Here is a 27,286-nt window from a genome sequence, read left to right as displayed (position 1 = left end):
AGAGCACCGCTGACCTCATCGGCATGGTCCAGATCATCACCGGTCAGCTGGATGACTCTATTTTCAAAGTCTGTGTGGGCCTTGCTGTCAGACAGTCCTCCACCAGTCAGTGACCTCTCCCTTTTGTTGTGTGCCAGCTTATCCTGCATGAAGACAGATGGAGAGAGTGTAAGCAGGACGCCTGCCAGGTCAGATGAGAAGGATGCCTGGCACGTGTCGTTATGACTGGTGCCATGGATGGGATGAGGACATGAACTGCAGGGCAGGTGAAGGTGTGTGTGGGAGAGTGAATGATGATGTCCTTTGAACTGGCAGTGAGTGAGATCCCGGTGGATGTGTGATGGGTTTGTGAGTGTGTGAGTGGAGAGCAATGAGAAGAGTGAACTACCCTGGCGGAATGGATGAGATCATTCACCCACTTTCGGCACTGGGTGGCTGCCCTCTTTTGCAGAGCATTGGCGCTGACCATGGCTGCCACTGCCTCCCAGGCTGGGTTGGTGACCTTGCTTGCTGGTCTTTGCCCAGAATGGGGGTAGAGGACACCACAGCGGACCTCCACTGCATCTAGTAGGTGCCTGAGGGAGGCATCACTAAATTTGGGCACAGCACATTTCCTCCCTTTGGCAGCCATGACTTTGCAGCAGCTTCCGGTCCCTTAGAGAGAGCTAGCTCTGTGTAGGGGCACTCTTTAAATATGGCGCCCGGATTACTGATGGCTTGTGGTGATGGCGGGGCAGGCGAATCAGAGGTTGCCCCATCAGCAATCTGGCGTGTTTCCTGGGAATGCATTATTAATGAGGCAGGACGTGCCAGGAATGGGATGACAGAGCGCGAAAAGCTGCCATTGCGGCTGGCAGGTAAAATGTCCTTTTACCGCCTGCAACCACACTTTGTGCAAATCTCGGACGATTTCCCCCTGTGCCTGCAGTGTCTAGTATCTACAAGATGCACTATAGTAACTCGCCAGCCTTCGACTGGAACTCCCAAGTCTGTGACTTCTTCCACCTAGAAGGATAAGGGCAACAGGCGCATGGGAACACCATCACCAGCAATTTCACCCCCCCAAGCCACACACCATTGTGACTTGGAAATAAATCACTGTTCCTTCTCTGTCGCTGGGTTAAAATCCTGAAACTCCATACCTAACAGCACTGTGGATGGACCTTCACCACATGCAATGGTTCAAGAAGGTGGCTCACCATCAGCTTCTCAAGTGCAGTTAGAGGGATAGGCAATAAATGCTGGCCTTGCCAGCACTCCCACCTCCTTACAATGAACAACTGAATGAATTAAAAAGGATAGAATTAACAGCACAGAAACAGACCATTTTGTCAAACAGGCCTATGCCAGTGTTTGTGCTTCACACGAAACTCCTCCCACCTCTCTTCATCTAACATATCCTTCTATTCCTTTCTCCCTCAAGCATTTAGTTAACGTCCTCTTAAATGCATCTATACTATTTTCCCCAACCACTCCTTGTGGTAGCAAGTTCCACACTCTAATCACTCTGCAAAAAACATTTCTTCTGAATTCCATAGTGAATTTATTATTGATTAGCTTATATTTATAGACCATATATACTACAGTTAATTTTAATTTCTGGTCAGAGTGTAGAGAATGTATTATTGTGAAATAGAAACATAGGAACAGGAGTATGCTGTCCAGCCACTGGAACCCACTTCAGTAAATCACAGCTGATCGGAACCACCTTTGCTCCAGATCCCTTGAAATCTTTGGCTAATAAAAGTTTGCTGGTCCCATTCTTGAAAATTTCAATTTTCCACAGCAGTTTTCCCAGTACCCTTTGTGCAAAGATACTTCCTGATCTCCCTCCTGAATGGTTTAGCTCTAATTTTAAGATTATATCTCCTAGTTATGGATTACCTCACCAAAGGAAATGGTTTATTTGTATCATCCCTGTCGAATCCCTTTAACAGTTCAAAGATTTTGCTGAGGTGAGACAAATGCCAACATCTTTAGTCACTTTATTCACACGCTTATTAACTTTTAGTGATTTGCCCATATGGGCACTCAAATCCTTTCACTACTCCCTGGGTACCTAGGCTCTTACCAGCAAGAAAATGCTCCAATTTGACTTTTTTGGATCCAACGTGAATGTCCCTGAACTTCCAAAAACCCTCTATGTGCCATTGTAACACATTCCTTGACCCATTTAAGTGAACAGCATTATATTAGCCTGTGAATGAATTTCACCAGACCCATTGCATTGCCAGAGGAAAAGAACAGCCAACATAGTAACGCAGCTCATTTCAGAAACTTCTCCGAGCTATTACACCAGTCCTCACAGTGACGTGCGTTTTAACTGCCTGCTCGCACACATCGACTCACTGATCTCTCAAACTGCTTCTCCTCCCACATGACCCCCTTTTGATGGATGAAGCTGCCTTTCCAGGAACTGCATGGCCCTTTGGCTCTCAGCCCTGTGTCTCAGCACAAAGGTTCAGGAGCGGAAAGAAACTTTTGTTTCTGTCGTTTGGAAATGCAATCCGATTTACAATTCACCACGATATGGCACTGGTGGCCCAACAAGCCCTCCCACTGGACGGCGTCCCACTTGGGCTGACTTTCAGAAACCAGTTTGTTGTCACGTTTGAGTTTTTAACCACTCAAATGACAAGACACCAGGTATACTGCATCCCTGACATAAACAGAATTACCTGGAAAAACTCAGCAGGTCTGGCAGCATCCAGACCTGCTGAGTTTTTCCAGGTAATTCTGTTTTTGTTTTGGATTTCCAGCATCCGCAGTAGCTTTAAGCTTTTTGTTTTTATACTGCATCCCTGCACTGTTGAACTGGGCTTTCTCATCTTGACGATCACCCTTGCACTGTTGTACCATTGATGAAAAGACTGCCCCAGGCCCCAGCTGCCTTAACCTATTTACCCAGAGAGTGGCTAAAATGTGGAACTCTCCATCACATGGAATGGTTGAAGTGAATAGAATACAGGCATTTAAGGGGAAGCGAGATAAGTACACGAGGGAGAAGAAATCGAAGGTTACACTAATCTTTTTAAAACATATAAGATCCTGAGGGAATTTGGTAGGGTAGATACCAGGAGGATGTTTCCACTTGTGGCTGTGGCTAGAACCAGAGGACACAGTTTAAGAATAAGAGGTCTACTGTTCAAGTCAAAGATGAGGAGAGATTTCTTTCCCCTCAAAGGATCACTAGTATGTAGAATACTCTTCCCCAGAGAGCAGCGGAGGCTGGGTCATTGAATTAATTCAAGGCTGAGTTAGACAGGCTTTTGATAGACAAGGGAGTCAAGGGTTATGGGGGGCAAACAGCAAAGTGGAGTTGACCACAACCTGATCAGCCACATTCTTATTGAATGGCGGCACCAGCTTGAAGGACTGAACGACCGACTCCTGCTCCAAACTCCTATGTTTCTATGTTCCTAATAGAATTAGATGAGATGTGGTGGAGGAGGCTTGTGTGCAGCATATATATTAGATCATATGGCCTGTTTCGGTGTTGTACATTCTATGTAATTCTATGATATCACTGTGATCACTGACAGCCCATAGATGTTCACTAATGACTGACTGCCACGCAGACCACTGGTAAATCTAACAAAAGGCTCCATTTATATTTGTCCCTTCAGTAACAGTATAGCGTTCTTGAGAATAACTACTCAATTCTTTCGGTCTACATGCCTCAGGCTTAGACTCACCCACCTTTCCACAGATGCCCGGTGTAGTCATTCCAGGTACATGTGTTCAATTCCGTTTATCCGCAGCCACAGTAATGAAATCATCTAACGGCAAATCACTAGCCTCGTGCACACAGCACCCCTGTTAACGGACCCAATACACTCCAAATGGCCACGGTGTTTTGTGCTTGTTGAATCAGCACAGCCTAGCCTCTCCCCTCCCTGACTCTGTAATCTCCCATAGCCACAGAACCCTTCAAGAACTCTGCATTCCTTCAATTCTGGCCTCTCATGCGTCCCTCACTCCCTTTGTCCCATGACTGGTGGGTTTGCCTTCAGCCATCGAGACCCTAACCACTGGATTACCGTCCTTCAACCTTGCTGCTTTTCTTTCCTATTTTAAATTGCTCCCTTTTGCCACCTGTACTAATGTATGCTCTGTGTCAAAATTTGTCTGATAACATTCCTGTGAAGCTCCTTGGGATGTTTTACAACATTAAAGGCGCTATATAAATGCAAGCTCTTTTGTCGATCTAAACCCATAAACTTTTATGTTAATATTAATTATATAAAAATAATATTAATAATAATAATAAACATAAATTTTTAAATCTCTGCTTCCACTCAATTTTCTCCCCCTGCTCTCCTGAAGGTGCTGCATCCTGCTGGATCCTCCTTCAACACCTCCGGATCCTTGCCCCAGCAGAGGAAGTCTAACTATTCGACTGTGGGCTGCATCACAGCCAAGCTGGTTCTGTTCATACAAGTGGCACTTTCCATCCTAGCCCAACAGGCAATGAAACTAATGGCACTACTGTCTGTTGGCCCTAACTGATGTCAGCACAGATTGTGGTACTTCAGGCACTGTCTGGCTGTGATGTGATTGCTTCCATCAAGCACTTGGCTACTGAGGGAGCTGGAGAATCAATCTCCCATTTTATAAAACTCGAATGATTAAAGTTTCAGAGCAGTTGAAATATATAGATGGGTATGACTGCATCAGTGGTTACTGTAATATGAACAGCTGCTAACTATATTGGGTGTCAGCTCTGGCACTTTCATGACCTCAAGATGTCCCAAAGTGCTCTACGACCAATGAAACACTTTTCTGATGTGTCATCACTGTTGTAATGATGGGAAACATGGCAACTAATGTCCGCACAGCAACATCTCACAAACAGCAATGAGATAATGACCAGATAACTTGCTTTAATGACGTCAGTCAGGGGTTAAATATTGAAGGGGACACTGAAGCGAACTCTGCTGTTCACCTTTGAAATAGCGACGCAGGAAATTTGCACCCAACTGAGAGGGCAGACTGTAATCTGACTTGCCATTCAAATGACGGCACCCCTGAGTGCAGTGTTCCCTCTGTACCGCACTGATGTGTCAGCCTAGACTCTACGTTCATGCTTCTGGAGTGGGACTTTTTTCAAAAGTTTACTTATTGTTTTCATGTATCTGCCTCAGATGCATGTTTTCAAATGTGTCAGCAACTCGCATCACTCATTTTGATCACAGATCGCACCTCGAGCATTTCCTTAATGACGACACCTCTGAGCTTCACTTCTGAGCACATCTGATAACAGAAGGTTCTGGGCCTGTGGGAACAACACTGAATTCCTTATAAGAACATAATGTTCTTTACTCTAAATAGACTTTGTTTACTGTAGAATGAACTGCTGTAAGTCCTGCCATAAATCTGTCCACGCCTCCAACTCTTTGACTGGGCAATGGTGTCAATGCACCTCGTCAGTTTAGTTTGTTCTTGTGCTTGGAGCAGAGCAGGTTGCCTGGATATAGCGTTCAGGGAATTTTAGTGGTGAAAGGCAGAGCTCTTGATGAAGCCAGCCTGATTTTCCTGTTTTCATTGGTAATCCAATACCCTTAGGTGCAGGAACCCAAAATTCTACACTTTGACCTTTCACTTCATTGGAGCCATGATCTCTCCACCAGCTAAATATAGCAGCCATTCCATCTCAACCCAAACTTACAATCTGATGATTCCAAAAGCATCTTTGAAATTTTAGTTCCTCGTCTCTAGGCTCTTCAACATAAAGAATTGCTAACCGATGATTGATGGTAAAAAAATAATCCTCAGACTTTGTGACTGTAATCCCCACTCATGACAACATATGCATTACCTCATCAACCAACACTGGCATCTATTCAAAAGCAACTGAAATGTGTCTGCCCTACTTGGGAACATCCTGAGCAATCCATCAGATATTTTTCTTCCACGCAAGTTCACTCAGCTGATGATTCACACAAGAGAAAAGTGTCTGGAGTGCGATCGTTCTGTGAATTTATTTTATGGGCACCTGGCCTCTGATGGGATTGTAGGCAGGTCTCCAAATGACATGTGGGGTACTACATGTGGATGGCAAGCATCAAGTGTGGCTTCAGTCATGTTGATTATCCGCACAGAGTTGCATGCATGTGAACTGACCAACTCGGTCACAGGGAGACCAGATCCACTGAATGAAAGGCCTGGATACTTCAGATTCAACAACAACAAAACATTCATTTGTATAGCGCCTTTAGCCTTGTAAAACAGCTTCACAGCAGCAAAATCAGACAAAATTTGACAGAGTGCCACATGAGATACTAAAACAGATCAAAGAGGTAGGTCCATCTGTCCCTCTCTTTCCTCCTTGAAGATGCTCCTTAAAACATACCTCCTTGATCAGGCCATTGGTCACCCATCCTAATATCTCCTTATGTGGCTCTGTGTCAAGCTTTGTCTGATTACACTCCTTGTGAAGCTCCCTGGGACACTACTAAGACAAAGAGGCTAAATAAATGCACGTTGTTGGTCAACAATTCATCCACTCCTCTTCCAATTAAATTGTACATTTTTCCCAAAAGTTTGAGCTTAGTGCCCCACTAGAAATGTTGAGGGGAGGGAAATTTTTTAAGCCAATTTATGCTGGGGTAAAAGATCTCTTAGCTGCTTCCTGACACACACTGGATTACATATGGCAAAACTGCATGTTTCCAGCCTGCATTTAAGGTTTGTTTGTTAGTTTTGTATCTTCACACACACGTTTTTACCCCCTTGGGGAATAGAAGGGAGCTGCCAACAAGATGATTATCAACCTGCTGAACCACGAGATGATTGCTCCTTCCATGGCCAACAAGTCCCCGAGTGAGACTTGAACTCAGAGCTTCTGGCTCAGAGGCAGGGGCACTACCGACTGAGCTACAGGACCTCTCCTCCATTTATGGTCAATGGGGTAGGAGGGTGCAATTTTACACACTTACTGCACATGCCAAGGCGAGCACTTTATCTCCCAGGCATTACACTTAGCGCAGACAAGTGAAGTTATTCCCATTGTTATCTTCCAACAGACTGTGAATCCAATGGCAACAACCTTGAATCCTTTGGGGTTTGCCTTTTTGAAATGGTCTATGATGCACATAAACCAAATGACTGGTTACTCGTTTCTGCCCGGGAACAGTGAGCCCTCTTGTTAGGCCGAAGGCTACAATGAAGCAACAGTTCAAAGAAAATCATTCAATATTCCTGCTGCGGTTAAATGACACAACATGCCCGATTGGTACCTTCTTCAGATTCCGCATCTTCCATTAATGCAACAGTCACTCCCATCTCCTGGCACTTCTTACTGTGAGCCTTTGACTTCATGTGCTTTGTCAAGTTCCCTAAAGAACACAAACAATGATGAGTTTAGCTGGGTTGACAGAATAAATCACATTCAGCTACTGCTTGGCTGCAAATGGCCAGTTTCTGCTCAATTAATGTCCCAATGAGGCTAATCTGATTCCTCGGGCAATCTCCCTCCCATAACTTCATAAATCAACATAATGATGCTGGGGTCTATTGTGGCTTGGCACTGGCTGGATGAAGGGGCATGCTGATCTATCACCCAGTGACAGCAGCATTGTGATCTAATGGCTCAAATGTTAGAATTTTTTTTTTTGTTTTTATTTTTTACAGCCCGTCTTTCATCGACTGGTGAGGTTCCTGCAATCAGTCTTTAACAATGCAACTTCTATGGCAGCAAAGCATTCAGAGTTCACAGTTTTGTATGCCTAAATTTGCAGCACCAGATTCCCCCTCAGTGCACTGGTTCAGGGGAGGGAGGGTTAATAAATGTACTGTGTGATGTGACAATGATCCATTCAGGCAGAAGGATCCAGGTTCAGTTCCCATTCTGTACTTCAATTAATTTAATTTTTGTGCACCAAAAAAAAAATAACTTGCATTTATATAGCGCCTTTTGCAACTTCAGAATATCCCAAAGCATTTTAGAACCAATGTGATGTCGGTTAAGGGATAAATACTGAGGAGAACGCCCCTGCTCTTCTTTGAAATAGTGTCACAGGATCTTTCATGCCCAGTTCAGAGGGCGTGAGGGACCGCGGTTTAACATCTTGTCTGAAAAACAGGACATTCAACAGCGCTGGGAGTTTCAGGTTGGGTTTTGTGCTCAGGTGTCTGGGCCGAGACACAAACTGACAACCATCTGATTCAGAGGTGAGAGTGCTATGGTTTGAACCACAGCTGACACCTCAGTCAGCTTTGGCTTTGTGCCAGAGAATGTTAGCAGAGAATAGAATGCATACACATGCAACAAGACAACAGTCTTAAAAACAAAAAACTGCGGATGCTGGAAATCCAAAACAAAAACAGAATTACCAGGAAAAACCCAGCAGGTCTGGCAGCATCGGCGGAGAAGAACAGAGTTGACGTTTCGAGTCCTCATGACCCTTCAACGGTTCTGTTGAAGAACCGTTGAAGGGTCATGAGGACTCGAAACGTCAACTCTTTTCTTCTCCGGCGATGCTGCCAGACCTGCTGAGTTTTTCCAGGTAATTCTGTTTTTGTTTAAGACAACAGTCTTTGTTGTAATACAGGTGGATTGCTGTGCTGCAACTACATTGCTAAGTTCAAGAAAGTAACTGTTGAAAAGTTAAGGATCGGTGCATTTAATTATCAATACAGTTGCTTAAATTTGCATTAAAGAGCTCACGTGTTGTTGCAACATGTTAACTAGCATCGTAGAGTTTGCAAGCAGAGGGAATTAACCTTAACTCCATTTCTCTCTCCACAGATGCTACCAGACCCACTCAGTATTTCCTGCATTTTCTGTTTTTATTTCAGTCTTCCATTGGATTTTCTAAGTTGCCTGCCTAATGTGGTACAAGCCCAAAATCATGACTCTACCACCGTCAGGTTATTGTCAGAGGGATAACGCATCTTCTCATCCTTCACCTCAGTCCACTGGATAGGCCTGTAACGTGACTCCCACACTGCTAGCACCTCTGTCATCTTTTTAAAATTTATTCTTTCACAGGATGTGGGCGTCACTGGCAAGGCCAGCTTTTGCTGCCCATCCCTAATTGCCCTTGGGCAGAGTAGCTTGCTAGGCCATTTCAGAGGGCAGTTAAGAGTCAACCACATTGCTGTGGGTCTGGAGTCACATGTAGCCAGACTAGGTAAGGACAGCAGATTTCCTTCCCTTTAGAGCATTAGATGGTTTTTCATGACGATCAATGATAGTTGTCATGGTCGCCATCACTGAGACTAGTTTTATATTCCAGGTTTATTGAACTTAAATTCCACCAGCTGCTGTGCTGGGATTTGAACCGGTGCCCTTAGTGAATTGTCCTGGGCCTCTGGGCTGCTAGTCCAGTGACATTAACACAGCGTCACCATCTCTCCCTGTTAGCCACTAGGGAATGTCTAAAGCCAGCAAGATAAAGCATGTGACTTTGAAATTCACAGCAGGCATAAAACTGGTGATATAAATAAAATAAAGACTTTCATTTATACAATGTCTTTCCTGACCTCAGGACTTCCAAAAGCATTTTACAACCAATGCAGTACATGGTGAAGTTTAGTCACTGTTGTAATGTGGCAACCCAATTTATGCACAGCAAGGTCCCACAAACAGCAACATGACAGTGACCAGATAGATGCTGGTTAAGGGATAAATATTGGCCCCTGACACCGGGTAGAATGCCCCCGTCCTTCTACAAAATAGTGGTGTGGGATCTTTTAAGTTTACTTGAGAGGGCGGACAGGGCCTTGGTTTAACACCCTACCTTGTTGTACCACAGGCGGCCGATCCCACATTGCCTGTCTTATGCCCCACCAAATTTGAAAGTTGTAGGAGAAGGCTCGGAGCCAGGGCGTGGTTGGTCCAATATTGGTGACTGGGTTCAGAATCCACTCCTCCTCCATTTACAAGAGGGGCTGGGGCTGGGAAAGCTGGTAATTTTTCATCGACTGCAGTCTTTTAATGGAAGAGCATTTTATTTCAGCCAGAATGGCACCAGGGATGTGGGGTTTCAGTAACGTAGAGGCTGGGGTTGTTCACCCAAGAGCAGGCCAGGGGGAGATTTAATAGCATTGTTTCAAATCATGAACTGTATTGATAGAGTAAATGAAGAGTTTCCAATGGCAAGAGGGTTGGTTAATAGAAGACATAGATTTAAGGAATTGACAAAACAGCCAGAAAGGATATGAGGAGACTGTTTTTTAACATAGTGAGTTGTTACGATTTGAAAAACACTGCCAGAAAGAACAGGAGAAGCAGATTCAATGATAACTTTCAAAAGGGAATTGGATAAATACATGAAGTGGCAGAAATTACAGGGCTACGGCATAAGAACAGAGGAGTGGGACTAACTGGATAGCTCTTTAAAAAACTGACAGAGGCATGATGGGCTGAATATCCTCCATTTGTGCTGCTTCATTCTATGATTCTCCTACCATCCTTGCATCGCAAGTCTTCAGGGGGGTAAGATGTTCAACATAACAGCACACAAAGTCCCCATTTTAGGTCATCCTGTCTTAAGTTGTTCTGCTTGAACATCACAGATATAATGGGGCTGGTATGCACACTTAGCGTTGGGATTTCCATTTGAATGTTTCGTGCTGGGCCGACGTAGCGTCTCATGGCCCGATTGATGGCATTTTGGGGTGACCTCTCCTGATCGCCAGCTCTCTCACTCCCCATCCCTCCCACTTGCTGCCCATCCAGCTCCCCAGCTCTCCTGCTCCGCCGCTCGTCACCACTCCCATTCCCCGACCCTCCTGCTTGCTGCCTCTCCTGCTCCCCAATTCTCCTGCTCACCGCCTCTCCTGCTCCTTGACTCTCCCATTTGTCTTCCTCCTACTCGTCGCTCCCCTCCCAACCCTCCCACTTGTGGCTCCTCTCCCTCCCTCGTTTCCTCCCTTGCATTGCCCCTCTCCCAAGTCCTCAGTAAGGATTCAGGAGACGGAAGCGGCGAGCTGGAGTGGGAGTATTGGCGAGCAGAAGGGTCGGAGACCGGGAGAGGCTGTGAGCCAGAAGATCGGCAAGTGGGAGCTTCGGGGAGTGGAGAGGCGGTGAGCGGGAGGATCGGCGAGTTGGAGGTCAGGGAGGGGTAGAGGCAGCGAGCGAGGGAGGGGTAGAGGCAGCGAGCGAGTGAGGTGCTGAGCAGGAGGCAAGTAGAAAGAGTTAACATATTTATTTTTTTATTTTTAAATTTATTTTATTTTAAAGGTTATTTCATTTATGAAGATAGGAATTTAGGGATGTATAGTATTTCAACTTAGAGTGTTGGAACTTTTTTTTCTGATGAGAAAAGTCCTACAGAACCTAACTACAGCTTTTACATTCATTGTAATGGGAAAATCTGATTCGCATAATGTCGTTTCATTTAAAGTTGCGCTTTTCATGAATGCAACTACAATGTTAAGGGGGGACTTACTGTATTTGTCTTTCACCTATAGACATCACTGTGCACTCTCAGACCAGCCATAGCACAGGGTTGGTACCGGTTAAAAAAATGGTTCTGATGAAAGGTCATCGAACTGAAATGTTAACTGAGTTCCTCTTCCACAGACATTGCTTGACCTGCTGAGTATTATTCCAACATATTCTCTTTTTATTTCAGAAAAGAAGGTCTCACTAATAACACATAAAGCAAAGAACAACTTTAAGATACAACTGTGACATTTCCATCTCTCTGGCACAAATTGAAGATCAGGATTGTCAAATTAGCATTCAATTTGAGGCTGTCCTTATGTTATGACTGTGGCCCTCAGCTCTTCAGAAACCTAATTTGAGACTGTCAGAACTAATTTAGCTTGTGACCATGACCATCATTATGAGAGAAAAGATCTTCTCATCCGGTATTTGCATTGAATACAAGCCAGTCTTGCGCTGAATGCTAGTGTCAGTTTGCTCTGCTACGGGAGAAAGGGCACTGAGATGAGGAGAAGTTCCTTCACTCAAAGGGTTGTGAATCTTAGAGGCAAGGTACTAGCATGGATAGAAGATTGGCTGTCTGGCAGGAGGCAGAGAGTGGGGATAAGGGGGTCCTTCTCAGGATGGCGGCCGGTGACTAGTGGAGTTCCACAGGGGTCAGTGTTGGGACCACAACTGTTCAGTTTATACATTAATGATCTAGATGAAGGAACTGAGGGCATCCTGGCTAAGTTTGCAGATGATACAAAGATAGGTGGAGAGACAGGTAGTATTGAGGAGGCGGGGAGGCTGCAGAAGGATTTGGACAGGTTAGGAAAATGGGCAAAGAAGTGGCAGATGGAATACAACGTGGGGAAGTGTGAGGTCAGGCACTTTGGTAGGAAGAATAGAGGCATAGACTATTTTCTAAATGGGGAAAGAATTCAGAAATCTGGAATGCAAAGGGACTTGGGAGTCCTAGTCCAGGATTCTCTTAAGATTAACTTGCAGGTTGAGTCGGTAGTTAGGAAGACAAATGCAATGTTGGCATTTATTTCGACAGGACTAGAATATAAAAGCAGGGATGTGCTGCTGAAGCTTTATAAGGCTCTGGTCAGACCACATTTAGAATATTGTGAGCAATTTTGGGCCCCGTATCTCAGGAAGGATGTTCTGGCCCTGGAGAGGGTCCAGAGGAGGTTCACGAGAACGATCCCAGGAATGAAAGGCTTAACATATGAGGAACGTTTGAGGACTCTGGGTCTATACTCGATGGAGTTTAGAAGGATGAGGGGGGATCTGATTGAAACTTACAGAATACTGAAAGGCCTGGATAGAGTGGACGTGGGGAAGATGTTTCCATTAGTAGGAGAGACTAGGACCCGAGGGCACAGCCTCAGAGTAAAGGGAAGACCTTTTAGAACAGAGATGAGGAGAAACTTCTTTAGCCAGAGAGTGGTGAATCTATGGAATTCATTGCCACAGAAGGCTATGGAGGCCAGGTCATTGAGTGTATTTAAGACCGAGATAGATGGGTTCTTGATTGGTAAGGGGATCAAAGGTTATGGGGAGAAGGCGGGAAAATGGGGTTGAGAAACTTATCAGCCATGATTGAATGGCGGAGCAGACTGGATGGGCTGAATGGCCTAATTTCTGCTCCTATGTCTTATGGTCTTATGGTCTTTGGAATTCTCTATCCCAGAGGGTTGTGGATGCTGCATTATTGGATACATTTAAGGCTGGGATAGACAGATTTTTAGTCTCTCAGGGAATCAAAAGACGTTGGGAGTGGGCAAGAATGTGGAAGTGAAACCCAAGATCAGCCATAATCTTATTGAATCAGCCATGATCTTATTGAATGGTGGACCAGGCTCATTGGGCCATGCGGTCTACTCCTGCTTCTCTTCCTTGTGTAATGGGAAAAAATGCAGATTCGTTTTCCAGTGAAAATTTATCTTCAGACACAATCCCCTCCTAAAATATAATTATGATCAAGATTAAAAAGAAAACTATGAATGCTAGATATCTGAAATACAAATTTCTATTTTTCAAATGTGGCAAAGATATATGTAATAATTTTTTAACACTACACCTGCAGCAATTTTAGAAGCAATTTTTCACTCAAAATATACCGTGGGTAGTGATGTATAAGTCGACCTTTGAAGCCTCAAAAAATCCTTCCAAAAACAGGGGTCGACTTATACATCGAGTATAAAATGTAAACCTCCAGTGTTGGTGACTTGGAGGGGAACTTGCAGGTGGTGGTGTCCCCATGTATCTGCTGTCCTTGTCCTTCTAGGTGATAGAGGTCATGAATTTGGAAGTTGCTGTCAAGTTCCACTCCAGGACTTGAGCACAAAAATCATGGCTTGTACTCCAGCACAGTGCTCAAGGAGCATTGCACTGTCGGAGGTTCCGTCTTTCAGATGAGACATGAAACCGAGATCCCATCTGCCCACTCAGGTAGATGTAAAAGATCTCATGGCACTATTTCAAAGGAGAGCAGAGGAGTTAAAATATTTATTCCTCAATCCACATCACAAAAATAGATAATCTGATCATTATCACATTACTGTTTGTAGGGATTTGTGGAGTACAAATTAGCTGCCGCATTTCCTACTTTATACAACGCTGACTGTACACTTCAAAAAGCACTTTGTTGGCTATAAAGCGCTTTGAGACAGTAGTTGTGAAAAGCGCAATATAAATGCAGGTCTTTTTTTTAGTTACCTCTGCCACTGAACTAATGGACAGATTTCAACAAAACTTGTTACATAGGATATGGCCCAATGAATAACTGATTAGTTTTTTTGTGAAGATGTGGATCTGGATCTGGATCTGAATCCGGATGCTGGATTTTTTTAAGGGTCCGCTAACATTGGGAGATAGGGCAAATTGATTTTTTTAAAAGAATATTGTGGGTTGTTTGATTTAGAATGTTGTTGTTTGTGTTAGAATGTTGTGGATTGTCTCAGCTGCTGTCGTGGAATTTGTCACAGCTGTCAAAATGTGAGCAGAGTTTTCAAAGCAGATTGTTTTATGTAGATTGGCTTGAAGCCTCCTCAGTGAAATGGAAGTTCTTAATAAAAAGGTTTCTTTTTTCAGCTTTGTAGTTACTGAGTATCAAACAGGCAGGGAAAAGCCTCAAGGAAGAGCTACGTCATTGTAATAATGTTGAGTTAACATTGGTAGACGTATGTGCATTACTGAGTGCCCTCTTCAATTGTTCTAAACCGCTTTTAGGCTTTGGTTGAGGGATAGATATTTGCCAGGGAGAACCCTCCAGCTCTTCTTCAAAATAGTGCCAGGGGATCTTTTACATCCACTTGCAACGTCTCAACCAAAAATTGGCACCTCTGACAGTACAGGACTCCCTCAGTGCTGAGACAGGAGTAACAATCTAGATTATGTGCTCAAGTTTCTGGAATGGGCTTTGAACACACAATATTCAATATTCAGACATGAGAGTGCTACCCATTGAGTCATGGTTGACAGCTGAAATGAAAAAAGCACTGAAAACAGAAGCAGACTTGAGGAAAGAGACCAAAAACATGGTCAAAGAGATCAGCTTTCAGGAGACTTCGGAAGGAGGAGAGAAAGCGAAAAAGGCTGAGAGTTTTAGGAACAAGAGAGTTCCAGATGGTGGAACAAAGCTGACTTGGGTTGGGGGTGGTTGGCAAATAGAAGGGAGAGGGGGTGCAAAGGAGTGTGGAGGGCACCTGGAGAGAAGTGAAGGCAGGGCTCCCACCTGAAGGAAGTCTCCTGCTGTAGTACGACCTACCATGAAAAATTTGACTAGCATTCAGACGCAGGTGATTGAACCTACATGCACTTGGAGACAGTGACACAGGAGGCACCGATGCACCTCTTGGGTGGCACTTTGCAAGAACTGAGCCCAAATCCCAACCTGCAGTATAAAGACCCAGGTAAACTGCTGATTAACGTGCGGAAAATAGTCGCCTGCAAACAAATTAAGCGGAGTCAGAATGCTCCCTTGGTGGTGTTCCAGGTCTGCTGGCCCCCAGCACAAAGCCGGCGGCAGTCCCAAACCACGCTAGCCAGATTCGCTGATGGCACTGGGTGGCAGGGCTCAGTGGGGCCTTCGCGATTCCAGTGTTAGTACAATATAAAGTACCTTTCAAGACTGCCACTCAATCACAGCATATGGAAATGATATGCAGACACAAACTTAAGGTTTTGAGTCAGTCTGGGCTCAATGGGTGCACTCTTGCCTCAGAGCCAGAGGTTTGTAGGTTGAAGCCGCACTCCTGAGATTAGAGCCCATAATGTAGACTGACACTCCCAGTGAGGTAATAAGAGAGTGCTGCACTGTCAGAGGTGCCGTCTTTTGGATGAGGTGTTAAACCTGTCTGTCCTCGCAGGTGGCCCCAAAAGATCTCATGGTACAATTGTGAAGAAGAACAGGTGTGTTCTCCCCAGTCTCCTGACCAATATTTATCCCTCAATCAACATCACTAGAAGATCATTATCACATACTGTTTGTGGGAGATTGCTGTGTGCAAGTTGGCTGTCGCATTTTCTACATTACAACGGTGAATACAATTCAAAAATATTTTGTTGTCTGTGAAGTACTTTGGGATATCCTGAGGTCATGAAAGGTGTCATTGTTTATGTTGTCACCAGAACCCCAGGCGTGTAGCAGTTTATTCATTTTTCAACATTTACACTGTAAAATACATTGACTAGGGAAGAAATGGCAATGACACAATCGCCTGTGAATGTAGGGAAAAGTTCTCTGCAGCAACCAAGATGGAAGCTTGCAGTTATGAGAAAGTTACGCTAGGCTAATAATTTGTGCTAATTTCTGGGAATACAGAGATCAATAGAGGCCGGCAGTATCCCTGTGTGTACCACCTGCAGGCAGATGGAACTGCCAAAAAAAATTACTTCTCTAGAAAGGGCAGGTGGGCCTCTCAGCTAACAAAACAGTATAAAATACCTTGTATTAGAACAGCAAGTGCCTTCAGGTTAAAGACCAAATTCCCTGAAACAGCTGTTTGGGTTTCGCTTCCAGTCTGCCAAGTATTCCAAAAAGAACTATCAACTGGAAACTCAATATTTACTTTCCTAAATGTATTCTGAGATTTTCAATGTATTGCTTTATGGCATGATACTATTCCCCCTGTGGTAGGCCAGCTACGTAAATCTCAGTCAAGCAACACTGCTCACAAGCTGAGAAGGAGTAGATCTGATTCATAGGAATGTAGAAACAGGGGTTGACCAATCAGCCCATTGAACTGTTCCGCCTTTCAATGAGGTCATGGCTGTTCTGTATCATAACTCCACCCACCTGCCTTGGGCTGTGGGATCAAACCAAGCAATTAAGGTTCCTGTGTAAACGCATGGGACTTAGAACTTTTTGGGGAGAAGCATCTGTATTTCAGCCTCGGCACAGTGGATAGCACTCTTGCCTCCTAATCAGAGAGCTGTGGGTTCAAGTCTCACAAGGTCCCTGGTTGACACTCCAGTGCAGCAGTGATGGAGTGCTACATTGTGGGAGTTGTTTTCTTTTAGATGAAACATTAACCTGAGATCTGGACTGCCATCTCAGGGATTCAGGCAGATGTAAAACCTCCTAGGGCAATATTTTGAAGAAGATCAATGGTGTCCAACATATCTCTCTCAATCAACATCACGAAATCAGATTATCTGGTTATTATCACACTGCTGTTTGCTGAATCTTGCTGTGGGAAAATTGCCTGCCACGTTTCCTACATTACACCAGTGACCGCACTTCAAAGGTATCTCATTGATTATAAAGCATGTGGGACATCTTGAAGTTGTGAAAGGTGCTACATAAATGCAAGTTCTTTCTGTAAGAGAAATTCCCACTGGCTGTTCTCAGTCTGTGCCTATCTCATTGCCTCCAATCTCCAATTCTTCAAATGTGTCCAGTTCCTTTCTAAAGGAGTTAATTGACACACCTTCAGCATCACATGATCCATTAATATCCTTCAATTTATCCATCCCGCATCTGCTGAACTGTTAGTTCAGGGCACTGAGGCAAAAGCAAATTAAAATTAATTAGCCTTGGGAGTGATTTTGGTTGAATCCAATTTGGGGTCTCAGTCAGAAAAAGCAGATTTGCCTTTCTGTTTACTCCTCTTCCGTCATCTGCTCAAAGTGCGATACCATTTCCATGGGGGCACCTTCAGGTACCTCACCAGAGATGCGACTCCAGGCAGCGAGAGTTGGGATGGCCGCTCAACCATGGGGGAAATGTGACTAAGTGAGTTGTTCTTGCAGAAGCTAACACAGTCTCCTTCTTTGTTGTAACCATTCTATGATTCTATGTATCACTGCCAACCCTGAATTTGTCCTCGCCCACTGTTTTTACTTTCTAGCAGGACTCTGCACTTCTCCAATGCGGGCATTTTGTGCATCCCCAATTTCCATTTGCCTTGGCCATAAACTCTGGAATTCCCTCCCTAATCCTGTCTGCCTCTCTCTCCTCCTTTAAGATGCTCCTTAAACCTGCCTCTCTGACTAAGCTTTTGGACACATGTCCTAATAACCTCTTTATGTTGTTCGGTTTTGTTTGATAATGCTCCTGTGAAGTGCCTTGGTACTTTTCACTGCATTTATGGTGCCATATAAATGCCAGTTGTTGTTGCTGTAAATAGAAGCGGAACTAAGCTCCCACGAACTACAACCTCCCCCAGGCCTCACCCACTATCCTGGGGCATTGATCTCATTTGCAGCACTCCCCTTTCTCCTAGTACTGCACAGATCAGCTGGCTAAACAGGCACAGTCTGGGCCTGGACTTCGCTGCTCTGTATGGCTGCAGAGAGTCCAACCACGCATGCATTTGCCCCTCAGCCATTCCCACGGTGTAGGTCACCAGGGGTCAGGCATGCTGCCGGAGCCTTGGGGGCTTGGTGGGGTAGTGGGAGTTGGGGGCGTGGCTCTAGATTTGAGGCGAAAGAAAGAGAAAAGACTTTCTCACCTTTTGTTTTGAAGGCAAAGTTACAATAGTTGCAGACGTATGGCCGGAGGTCTGTGTGTGTGCGAATGTGTTTCTTCAGCATGCTGGGTTTCTTGCAGCGAATTCCACATTCCTCGCACACATACTTTCCCCTTCCCCGCCCTCGTACATAAACATAATCTTCGTTGGACTTATACCTACAAAAAAATATACAAAAACAAAAGAGTTAATGAACCTTCCCAAGGAAACTCAAAAGAGGCTAATGGCAGATGGTGGGGTTGTGGTGTTGGATGGGGGGGTGGTGTTGGGAGAGAGAGCAGGAGGCAGGAAACAAGGGACACATTGTAGGGTTAGAGTCTTCAAAAAATATCACCCTGTCAAAGGTGACAAGAGCTGAAGTAAGACTGTGATGGATATTAAAGGAAATTTGGTGCACGTAGTACAATGACTACTATTAAAAACATAAACTGCTATGGACCCAGCCCTGAATTACATTGGGACTATATTGGCTAGACTGTTCAGTCTATTTAAAAGAAAAAATAAAAGCTGTACTTTCAGCTTATATAATGTAAACCTTGGAAAGATTTTCCCTCCTCCCTGCAGAGGTACACTTGTGTTTAGCATCTAGAAAGAAAGACTTACATTTATCTAGTGCTTTTCATGACCATCGACTGTCTCAAAGGTTTTACCACTAATAAGTACTTTTCTCAAGTGTAACAACTGCTGTAATGTAGGAGAGGTGGCAGCCACTTTTCACACAGCAATCTACTACAAACAATATCTTGATAATATTGGCGAGATAATCTGTTTTTGTGATGGTGATTGAGGGATAATTATTGGCTGGGGCACAAGGGATAATTCCCCTGCTCTTTTTCAAAAAAGTGCCACAGGATCTTTTACATCCACCTGAGCAGGCAGATAGGGCCCGACCAAAAGACAGCACCTCCGACAGTGCAGCGTTCCCTCAGTGCTGCTCTGGAGTATCAGTCGTGATTTTTGTCGTCAAACACAGGACTGCGACTTGAACCCAGGCCCTTATGGCACAGAGGTAAGAGTGCTACCAAGTGAGCCACGGCTGAATACATCCAAAATGAAGAGATTTAATAAGTTATAACTGAGGAAAATGGGAGGGAGCGGAGAAGGAATGGACACCCGAGAGGTCAACGATAGATTGTATGGGCGGAGTAATTAATTGTTGAAAGGGCTGAAGGTCATTCACAAACTGTTACATCTCTAACTTCTTCCAATTCAGATAAAAAGTCATCGTCCAGAAATGCAGACACTGTTCTCTCCTGACAGATGTTGCAGAAGTCCTCAGTGTTCCCAGCAATCACCCCATTCCTTGTCACTTGCCTTTTACTGCGGTAGACTTGTAAGGCTGCAGTAGTGCCTGGGGGAGACAACACTATCCTCCCCTCGAACAGCCCCACACCCACCAACATATACACACACAAACACACACACAGGAATCATAGGAACACAGGAATAGGAGATAACCATTTAAAACCTCCTACCCAAACCCCCCTGGAGTCTGTTCCATCGTTCAGTGAAATCATAATTGATCTGCAACCTAACTCCATAAACCCGCCTTTTCCCCATATCCCTTAATACGTCTGGTTAACAAAAGTCCATCAATCTCAGATCTAAAGCTAACATTGCTCTAGCATCAGTCGCTATTTGCGGAAGAGAGTTCCAAACTTCTACAACCCTTTGTATGTAGAGATGTACCCCAATCTCACTCCTGAAAGGACTGGTTCAAATTTTTAGACTATGCCCCTTAGTCCTATGCTCTTCAAGCAACAAAAATAATTTCTTTCAATCTACCCTATCTGCTCCACTTAATATTTTGAAAACTTTGATCAAATCAGCCCTTAACCTTCTGATTTCCAGGGAATACAACTCTAGTTTGTGCAAAATAAAAGCAAATTAGTGTGGATGCTGGAAATCTGAAATAAAAACACAAAATGCTGAAAAAACTCAGCAGGTCTGGCAGCATCTGTGGAGAGAGAAACAGAGTTGATGTTTTGAGTCCGAAGAGTCATACAGACTCAAAACGTTAACTCTGTTTCTCTCTCCACAGATGCTTCCAGACCTGCTGAACTTTCCCAGCATTTTCTGTTTTTATTCTAGTTTGTGTAATCTCCCCTTGTCAGTTTATTTTTGGGAATAGGAGTTTGTCTGCATAACTTCTACCCTCTTGTATTCTTGTCACCTAGATATAAAAGCCACCCTTCCAACAGCCTTTTTGATAATTTTCTGTCCCTGATCATGACATTTTAATGACCTGTGTACCTGAACCCCCAAGTCTCTTTGAACCTCCATTGATATGAGCTCTTCACCATTTAGGAAGTGCCCTGCTTCATTCTTTTTAGGTCCAAAATTTACCTAGATTGAATTCTATTTGCTAAAGTTTTTTTTCCCATTCACTCGAGCTACTAATATCTTAGTAATTTTATGCTTCCATCTACACTGCTTACAGTGCTGCCTATTTTTGTGCATTCTGCAAATATGGATATGCAGCTTTCTATCCCATCATCTAACACTGATCCTTGTGGGACATCACTTGTCACATCCTGCTGATTAGAGCACATACCCATTATCCCTACTCTGTCTCCTACCACTCAGCCAGTTTCCTAAACGTGTCAATAAGACACCCACACTGCCACCTTAGCCCCTGCGCCCACACTCCAAATACCCCATCCACACCCCACACAGCTCACATCCCACACCCACATGCACACCTCACACACAGCCCACACCTACACCCAGTCCACACACCCACACTCCACAGCTGCACAGCCTTCATCCAACATCTCCTCACACACTCCACACCTGCTCCACACATATCTCTCACCCCACACCACACACAGTAGGAGTAGCGGCCACTTAACCCAGCGTTTAGTGTGTCGTGTTACGTCATTCAGCTGCTGCAGTGGGGTAATACACATCATTAATTTAACAGCCCCTGAGCTAACATGTCAGACACCATATCCCCTTGTGATCTGGGTGTTGAAAATGACATAACTTTGGCTGTGAATGATGGGCTCCCTGGCAGCTTGGCTGAATTATGTTTGGCTGGACACATAGCATTTTGCCCGGATGCCGTCTTTCTCATCAGAGTTTATTTTGAGTTTACTCGTCTCATAAACTTTTACAAGTCCTCACAGAAAAAAAAGTAAATTTGTTTGTGCAGATTTTGCTCTCCCGCTGGTACTGCAACATGGACCCATACACCGGATGACAAGCAGATGGTAGGGCCACGCTGTAGACACATTCCACCCCCCACCACCCCCCCCTACCAGAAAAATATTAGCTGGTGAGGGAGGTGTTTAAACAGGCTTGGAGCTTTCTACTCAAACAGCTTACAGTGCAAACAGAAGCACTGCCTGTGAAACTAGTGAATGCTTCGCCTGAAACATTTCCCTTTCTCTTTGGGCTTTGAGCCAACACTCTTCAGTGTAACCGTAAGTACCAAACTCTTTCTTGAATGAGATCTTACTGCTCACAAGGGCAACAGATGCAACCATGAAGCTATTTTCTCTTGGGTTACAGTTCTAATATTTTCATATCATTTGCATCAGGCAAACAAACGCAATGACACAAGGTTCTTTATTTTAGCTCTGGGCTGTACAAAGGGGGTTTACAGTACAGCACACCATCTGTATCTGTGCTCTGCTTTTGAGTCAGCAAATTAGATATGCATCGGCAGACAGTGACTGTTTTAACTGGCAACAGAGTGAGCATTGTCAACTGAGCTCTAAGCATTTTTAACATACTTCACCCTGAACTGTTTTGTGAGGCGCTCCCGACCTATGTTAAAGAGGGTTTTTTTTTGTATGGGGCTATATTTTTTTCATTTGTTCACGGGATGTGGGTCTTGCTGGCTAGGCCAGCATTTACTGCCCATCCCTAATTGCCCTTGAGAAGGTGATGGATCACTGCAATGCATGTGGTGTAGGTACACCCACAGTGCAGTTAGGGAGGGAGTTCCAGGATTTTGACCCAGCGACAGTGAAGGAACGGCGATATAGTTCCAAGTAAGGGTGGTGTGTGGCTTGTAGGGGAACTTCCAGGTGGTGGTGTTCCCATTCATTTGTTGCCCTTGTCCTTCTAGGTGGTAGAGGTTGTGGATTTGGAAGGACCCTGGAGGGGACTCGTGTGGCGTATTTATATAGTTTATGGGAGGTGGTGGAGCTGGGAGATGAGATTGAGTAACTTATTTCTTGTTTATGCAAGCTCATTAATTCGCCTATTTTGTTTCCCATCCCCTCCCGTTTTTCTGAAAATGTCAAGTTACAGTTCCAAAGGCACTTGACCTTGACTATTATTCACAAGAAGAGTCCATGCAATTTGTTAGCAGGCCAAACACTTATGGACCTAATTGGCCCAAGGCAGTTTTAGCTACAGAACTATGGGTAGGGGATAGGGGAGCAACTGTTATTCATCTGTTTCAGTGGAATAAATGTGCTGGGTGGTGGGCAGTTTCAGAGAGTCACCTTCTGATGCACTGTTCAACATTCATCACAAATTATCATTTGCAGAGAGTAAGGCAATAAAGTAAGATCATAAAAAGGATCAATGTCATTGAGCACAGCATGATCCCACAAATGGTGACAAAATGGTTGTTCAGTTAATCTGTTCTTAGTGGTGCTGAGGGAGGAATGTTGGGCCAGAACAAGTTTATTCTCTTCTTCAGTAAACGACCATCTGAACCACTGGTGTAGATAGGTGAGGCCCAAGTTTAATGTCTCATCCAAAGGATGGTACCTCCAATAATTGATTGCTACTTGAATATTGCACGGAATACCAGTATAGATTCCATGCTGAAGCACTCAGATACTTAGAGGGCAGGGTACCACAAACTGGGCCAAACTGATACCACCAACAGATAAAATAAGGCTGAGATTTTATACTCAAACAAAGGTGTTTCTTGCTTTCCCTTTTCTGGAGAGCCACATTCTATGCAACCTCCCTAGTGGAGAGGCTTTGGTGAGAAACAAACTCCCAGGTGTAAACTGCCCACTGAAGCCAGTCTCTTGAAATGCAAGATTTTCCTTTAATTTTTCTTCAATTCTCACAGGGAAGCAGTTTGGGAGAAGTGTGGAGAAGGAAGGTGCATGATTCAATGCCACAGCATTCTTCTATGCTGCATATTGGTGCCACAGGACTGTCCAAACGCACAATGGTGACTGACTGACATTCATCTGGAGTGAATATATTAAGTACTCGCCTGGGCTACAGTCTCAAAACTAATTAAAACCTACACCAATGACTAAATATTTTACTCTTGTAAAAACTTAACTTGGCAGCAAAGATCCACACTTGTTTAGTTTCAAGTGTGGATCTCAAGCCTGTTAGCTGGTAACTGTGTTACATACAATTTTTTATAATATACATGTTCAGGGCTGTACTTTCCTTCTTTACTACTAACTTTATTGCAACGTTTCATCCTGTTTGTGTGCCTATGTCTTCACCTCAATGTATAATTCACTTCCTCCTCCTGCAAAGTAACTACAAACTGTGAATGAATGTGAGGACACTGCCAGCTCTAGTCAGCAGGGGGTGGGTTTGAGGGGTATTGGTCTTAAAGCAGGATTAGAAAACGCAGATCATTCTCATTTTCCGCACTTGTTGTGCGGAATCTCAGGGACACCCGGAATGATTCCTTGTGGTTACATAACTAAAGGTTGAACTCTCAGCCATTGGGTATCAGGATTCGCATCATGTCTCATCTCTGCGATATGAGTTTCACAATGTTTGTTGTGGAGTGTCCTGTGTTCGGATGTCCAGGTGAGTGCATTATACAATGTCACAAGTGACATGCTTTTTGTAATCCCTTGTACAATTATACTTGCTGCTCATGATGCAGCCTCCTCTACACTGGGCAGACCACAGGCAGATTGAGGTGATCATTTTGCTGAAGCATTTGGTCCACACGTATGACACTGAGCTTCTGCTTGCTGGCCATTTTAATTCTCCATCCCATTCCCACTAGACCTCTCCGTCCTTAGTCTTCAACATTGCTCTGACCTCACTTATAAGTTTAACAACTTTGCACTTTGACAACCAGTGCATTTTCTTGGAGAGCAGGTGCTGGTAATGGTTCTGCTGTTGCTACTTTTTAAAAATTCATTCATGGGATGTGGGCATCGCTGGTTAGGCCAGCATTTATTGCCCATCCCTAATTGCCCTTGTTCAGAGGGCAGTTAAGAGTCAACCACATTGCTGTGGGTCTGGAGTCACATGTTGGCCAGGCCAGGTAAGGACAGCAGATTTCCTTCCCTAAAGGATATTAGTGAACCAGATGAGTTTTTACAACAATCTACAATGGTTTCATGGTCATTATTCGACTTTTTTTATTTCCAGGTTTGACTGAATTCAAATTCCACCAACTGCCATGGCGGAATTCGAACCCGGTCCCCAGAGCATTTCCCTGGGTCTCTGCATTATTAGTCTAGCAACAACTTACACCTCCTCTAGCCCCATCTTTCGTTTTCTTATTTGTCCTATTACCACACCTTTAGCCTTGCCCCATAATCTCTTCTGGCATTTGATCATTCCTGTTCTCCACCCTATCACAGACTTTCCCTTTTGTTCTTTCCTTCTCTCCCCTACATTTTCCCTCTCTCTGTACTTATTAAAAATTATTTAATCTCTAAATCTTTAGCTTCTGATGGAAGGTCATTGACCTGAAAGGTTACATCTGTTTCTCTCTCCACAAATGCCCTTTTTTAAAAATTCATTCATGGGATTTGGGTGTCACTGGCTAGGACTTCATTTATTGTCGATCCCTAATTGCCCTTGAGAAGGTGGTGGTGAGCTGCCTTCTTAAACCGCTGCAGTGCATGTGGTGTAGGTACACCCACAGTGCTGTTAGGGAGGGAGGTCTAGGGTTTTGACCCAGCGACAGTGAAGGAACAGCGATATATTTCCAAGTCAGGATGGCTTGGAGGGGAACTTCCAGGTGGTGGTGTTCCGCTGCCCTTGTCCTCCTAGATGGTAGCAGTTGTAGGTTTGGAAGGTGCTGTCTAAGGAGCTTTGGTGAGTTCCTGCAGTGCACCTTGTAGATGGTACACACTGCTGCCATTATGCGTCAGTGGTGGAGGGAGTGAATATTTGTGGATAGGGTGCCAATCAGTGGGCTGCTTTGTCTTGGATGGTGTCAAGTTTCTTGAGTGTTGTTGGAGCTGGGCTCATCCAGGCAAGTTGCTTGCATGTTGCTTCATATTAGGGATTTGATTCCATCACACTCCTGACTTGTGCCTTGCAGATGATGGACAGGCTTTGGGGAGTCAGGAGGTGAGTTATTTGCCACAGGATTCCCAGTCGTTGGCCTGTTCTTGTATCCACAGCATTTATATGGCTAGTCCAGTTCAGTTTTTGGCCAATGGTAACCCTCAGGATGTTGATAGTAGGGAATTCAGCGATGGCAATGCCATTGAATGTCAGGGGGTGATGGTTAAATTCTCTCTTGTTAGAGATAGTCATTGCCTGGCACTTGTGTAACATGAATGCTACTTATCTCTTGTCAGCCCAAGCTTGGATATTGTCCAGGTCTTGCTGCATTTGGACATGGACTGCTTATCTGAGGTGTTGCGAATGGTGCTGAACATTGTGCACTCATCAGCAAACATCCCCACTTCTGACCTATGATGGAAGGAAGGTCATTGATGAAGCAGCTGAAGATGATTGGGCCTACGACTTGCTAGGATTTCCAGAGTTCTCTGTTTTGATTTCAGATTTCCAGTATATGCTGTATTTTGCTCTGTTCTGACCAGACGTTCACACACAGGCCTCCTCAGCAGAATTGCAAACAGGAAGCTAAGCAGGCAATTTTAACTCAATTGTTGACTGAAAAACCCATGGGATTAGTAGAACACTGCTTTTACACCCCACCCAATATTCGTCTTCACTGAATTCAACAGAGTGTAAATTGAATAGGGTGTAAAACCAGTGTTCCACCCAATCCCGTCAGTTTGTCGATGGGCAATTTAGGTTAAAATTGTCTGAAGTGTCCAACCCGTACTGTCACACAAAATGATCACAACTAATAAACTCAATATATGCTTATTTTTAAAACAGTGATAGCATATTGATATATTACATCTATACTGTAGCAAATTTAGGAGGGGATGGTAGCATATTAATAATGTCACTGGACTAGTCATGCTGATGCCCACGCTAGTGCTCTGGGGACATGGCTTCAAATCCCACCTCGACAGCTGGAATTGAAAGCTAGTCTTGGACTGGCCTAAATGCGACTCCAGGCCCACAGCAATGTGGTTGACTCTCAACTCAACTCTGAAATGGCCTAACAAGCCACTCAGGTCAAGGGCAATTAGGAATGGGCAATAAATGCTGGCCTTGCCAGCAATGCCCACATCCCGTGAAAGAACAAAGAAATAAAAGATGCATGTGAGACTTTATTTGCTTGATGAAGTTCTCTTTTTAAGATATTTCCTCCGTTTTTTGCTTTTGTAGTTCCCGATACTGAAAGCCAGCCAAAGGCGGTTCCAAATCTACCTCCTCCACCCAATACCACTCCCTCCTCAACCCAGTACCACTCGGAGTGGTGTGGGAGAGGACCATAGATAAAGACATCTTGGTGTGGTGAATCATCGGCCTTATTTCAGAGCCCCAGCACTTACCGCTTCTTAACCTGAACATGTTGCTTCATATTAGGGATTTCATGTTAGCAAAAACAGGGGAGTTGACTCATGCACAGCTACCGTTGTGCAACACCCTTGGATCATTTGATATTAGTGTCAAAAACAGATCTGGTCAAGGTTCAAAAGGACTCGGTGAATAGAACACTGCTTTTGAAATTGCAAGTCAAAAAGATGCAATAGTGCTGTAAACAAAGCCACTATCTAGTTGGCATTACCTGCCGTTGCGAGATTTGGAAAGGGGATCGTGAGATGGTCCTGTATGATACTCTAATTCTGAAAGTTTGCTGCATATACAT

At 44.3% G+C, this 27,286-nt stretch overlaps 1 protein-coding gene across 6 annotated transcripts in view; it reads right to left on the bottom strand.

Annotated features, from left to right (window-relative positions):
• Window positions 1-27,286, bottom strand: part of LOC144695990 (transcription factor HIVEP3-like) — a 425,012-nt gene that overhangs the window by 14,444 nt on the left and 383,282 nt on the right. For all 6 annotated transcript variants that reach the window (XM_078567137.1, XM_078567135.1, XM_078567136.1 and 3 more), the window contains 2 exons: window positions 18,343-18,518; window positions 7,239-7,337 (listed from right to left, as the gene is read on the bottom strand). In XM_078567137.1, coding sequence (XP_078423263.1) covers window positions 7,239-7,337; window positions 18,343-18,518 — 275 coding nt within the window. The remainder of the gene's footprint in view (window positions 1-7,238; window positions 7,338-18,342; window positions 18,519-27,286) is intronic.

Source organism: Cetorhinus maximus, chromosome 21, assembly GCF_964194155.1.
Source record: "Cetorhinus maximus chromosome 21, sCetMax3.hap1.1, whole genome shotgun sequence".
NCBI classification, from domain to species: domain Eukaryota; kingdom Metazoa; phylum Chordata; class Chondrichthyes; order Lamniformes; family Cetorhinidae; genus Cetorhinus; species Cetorhinus maximus.
This window is presented reverse-complemented; position numbering and strand designations above follow the sequence as displayed.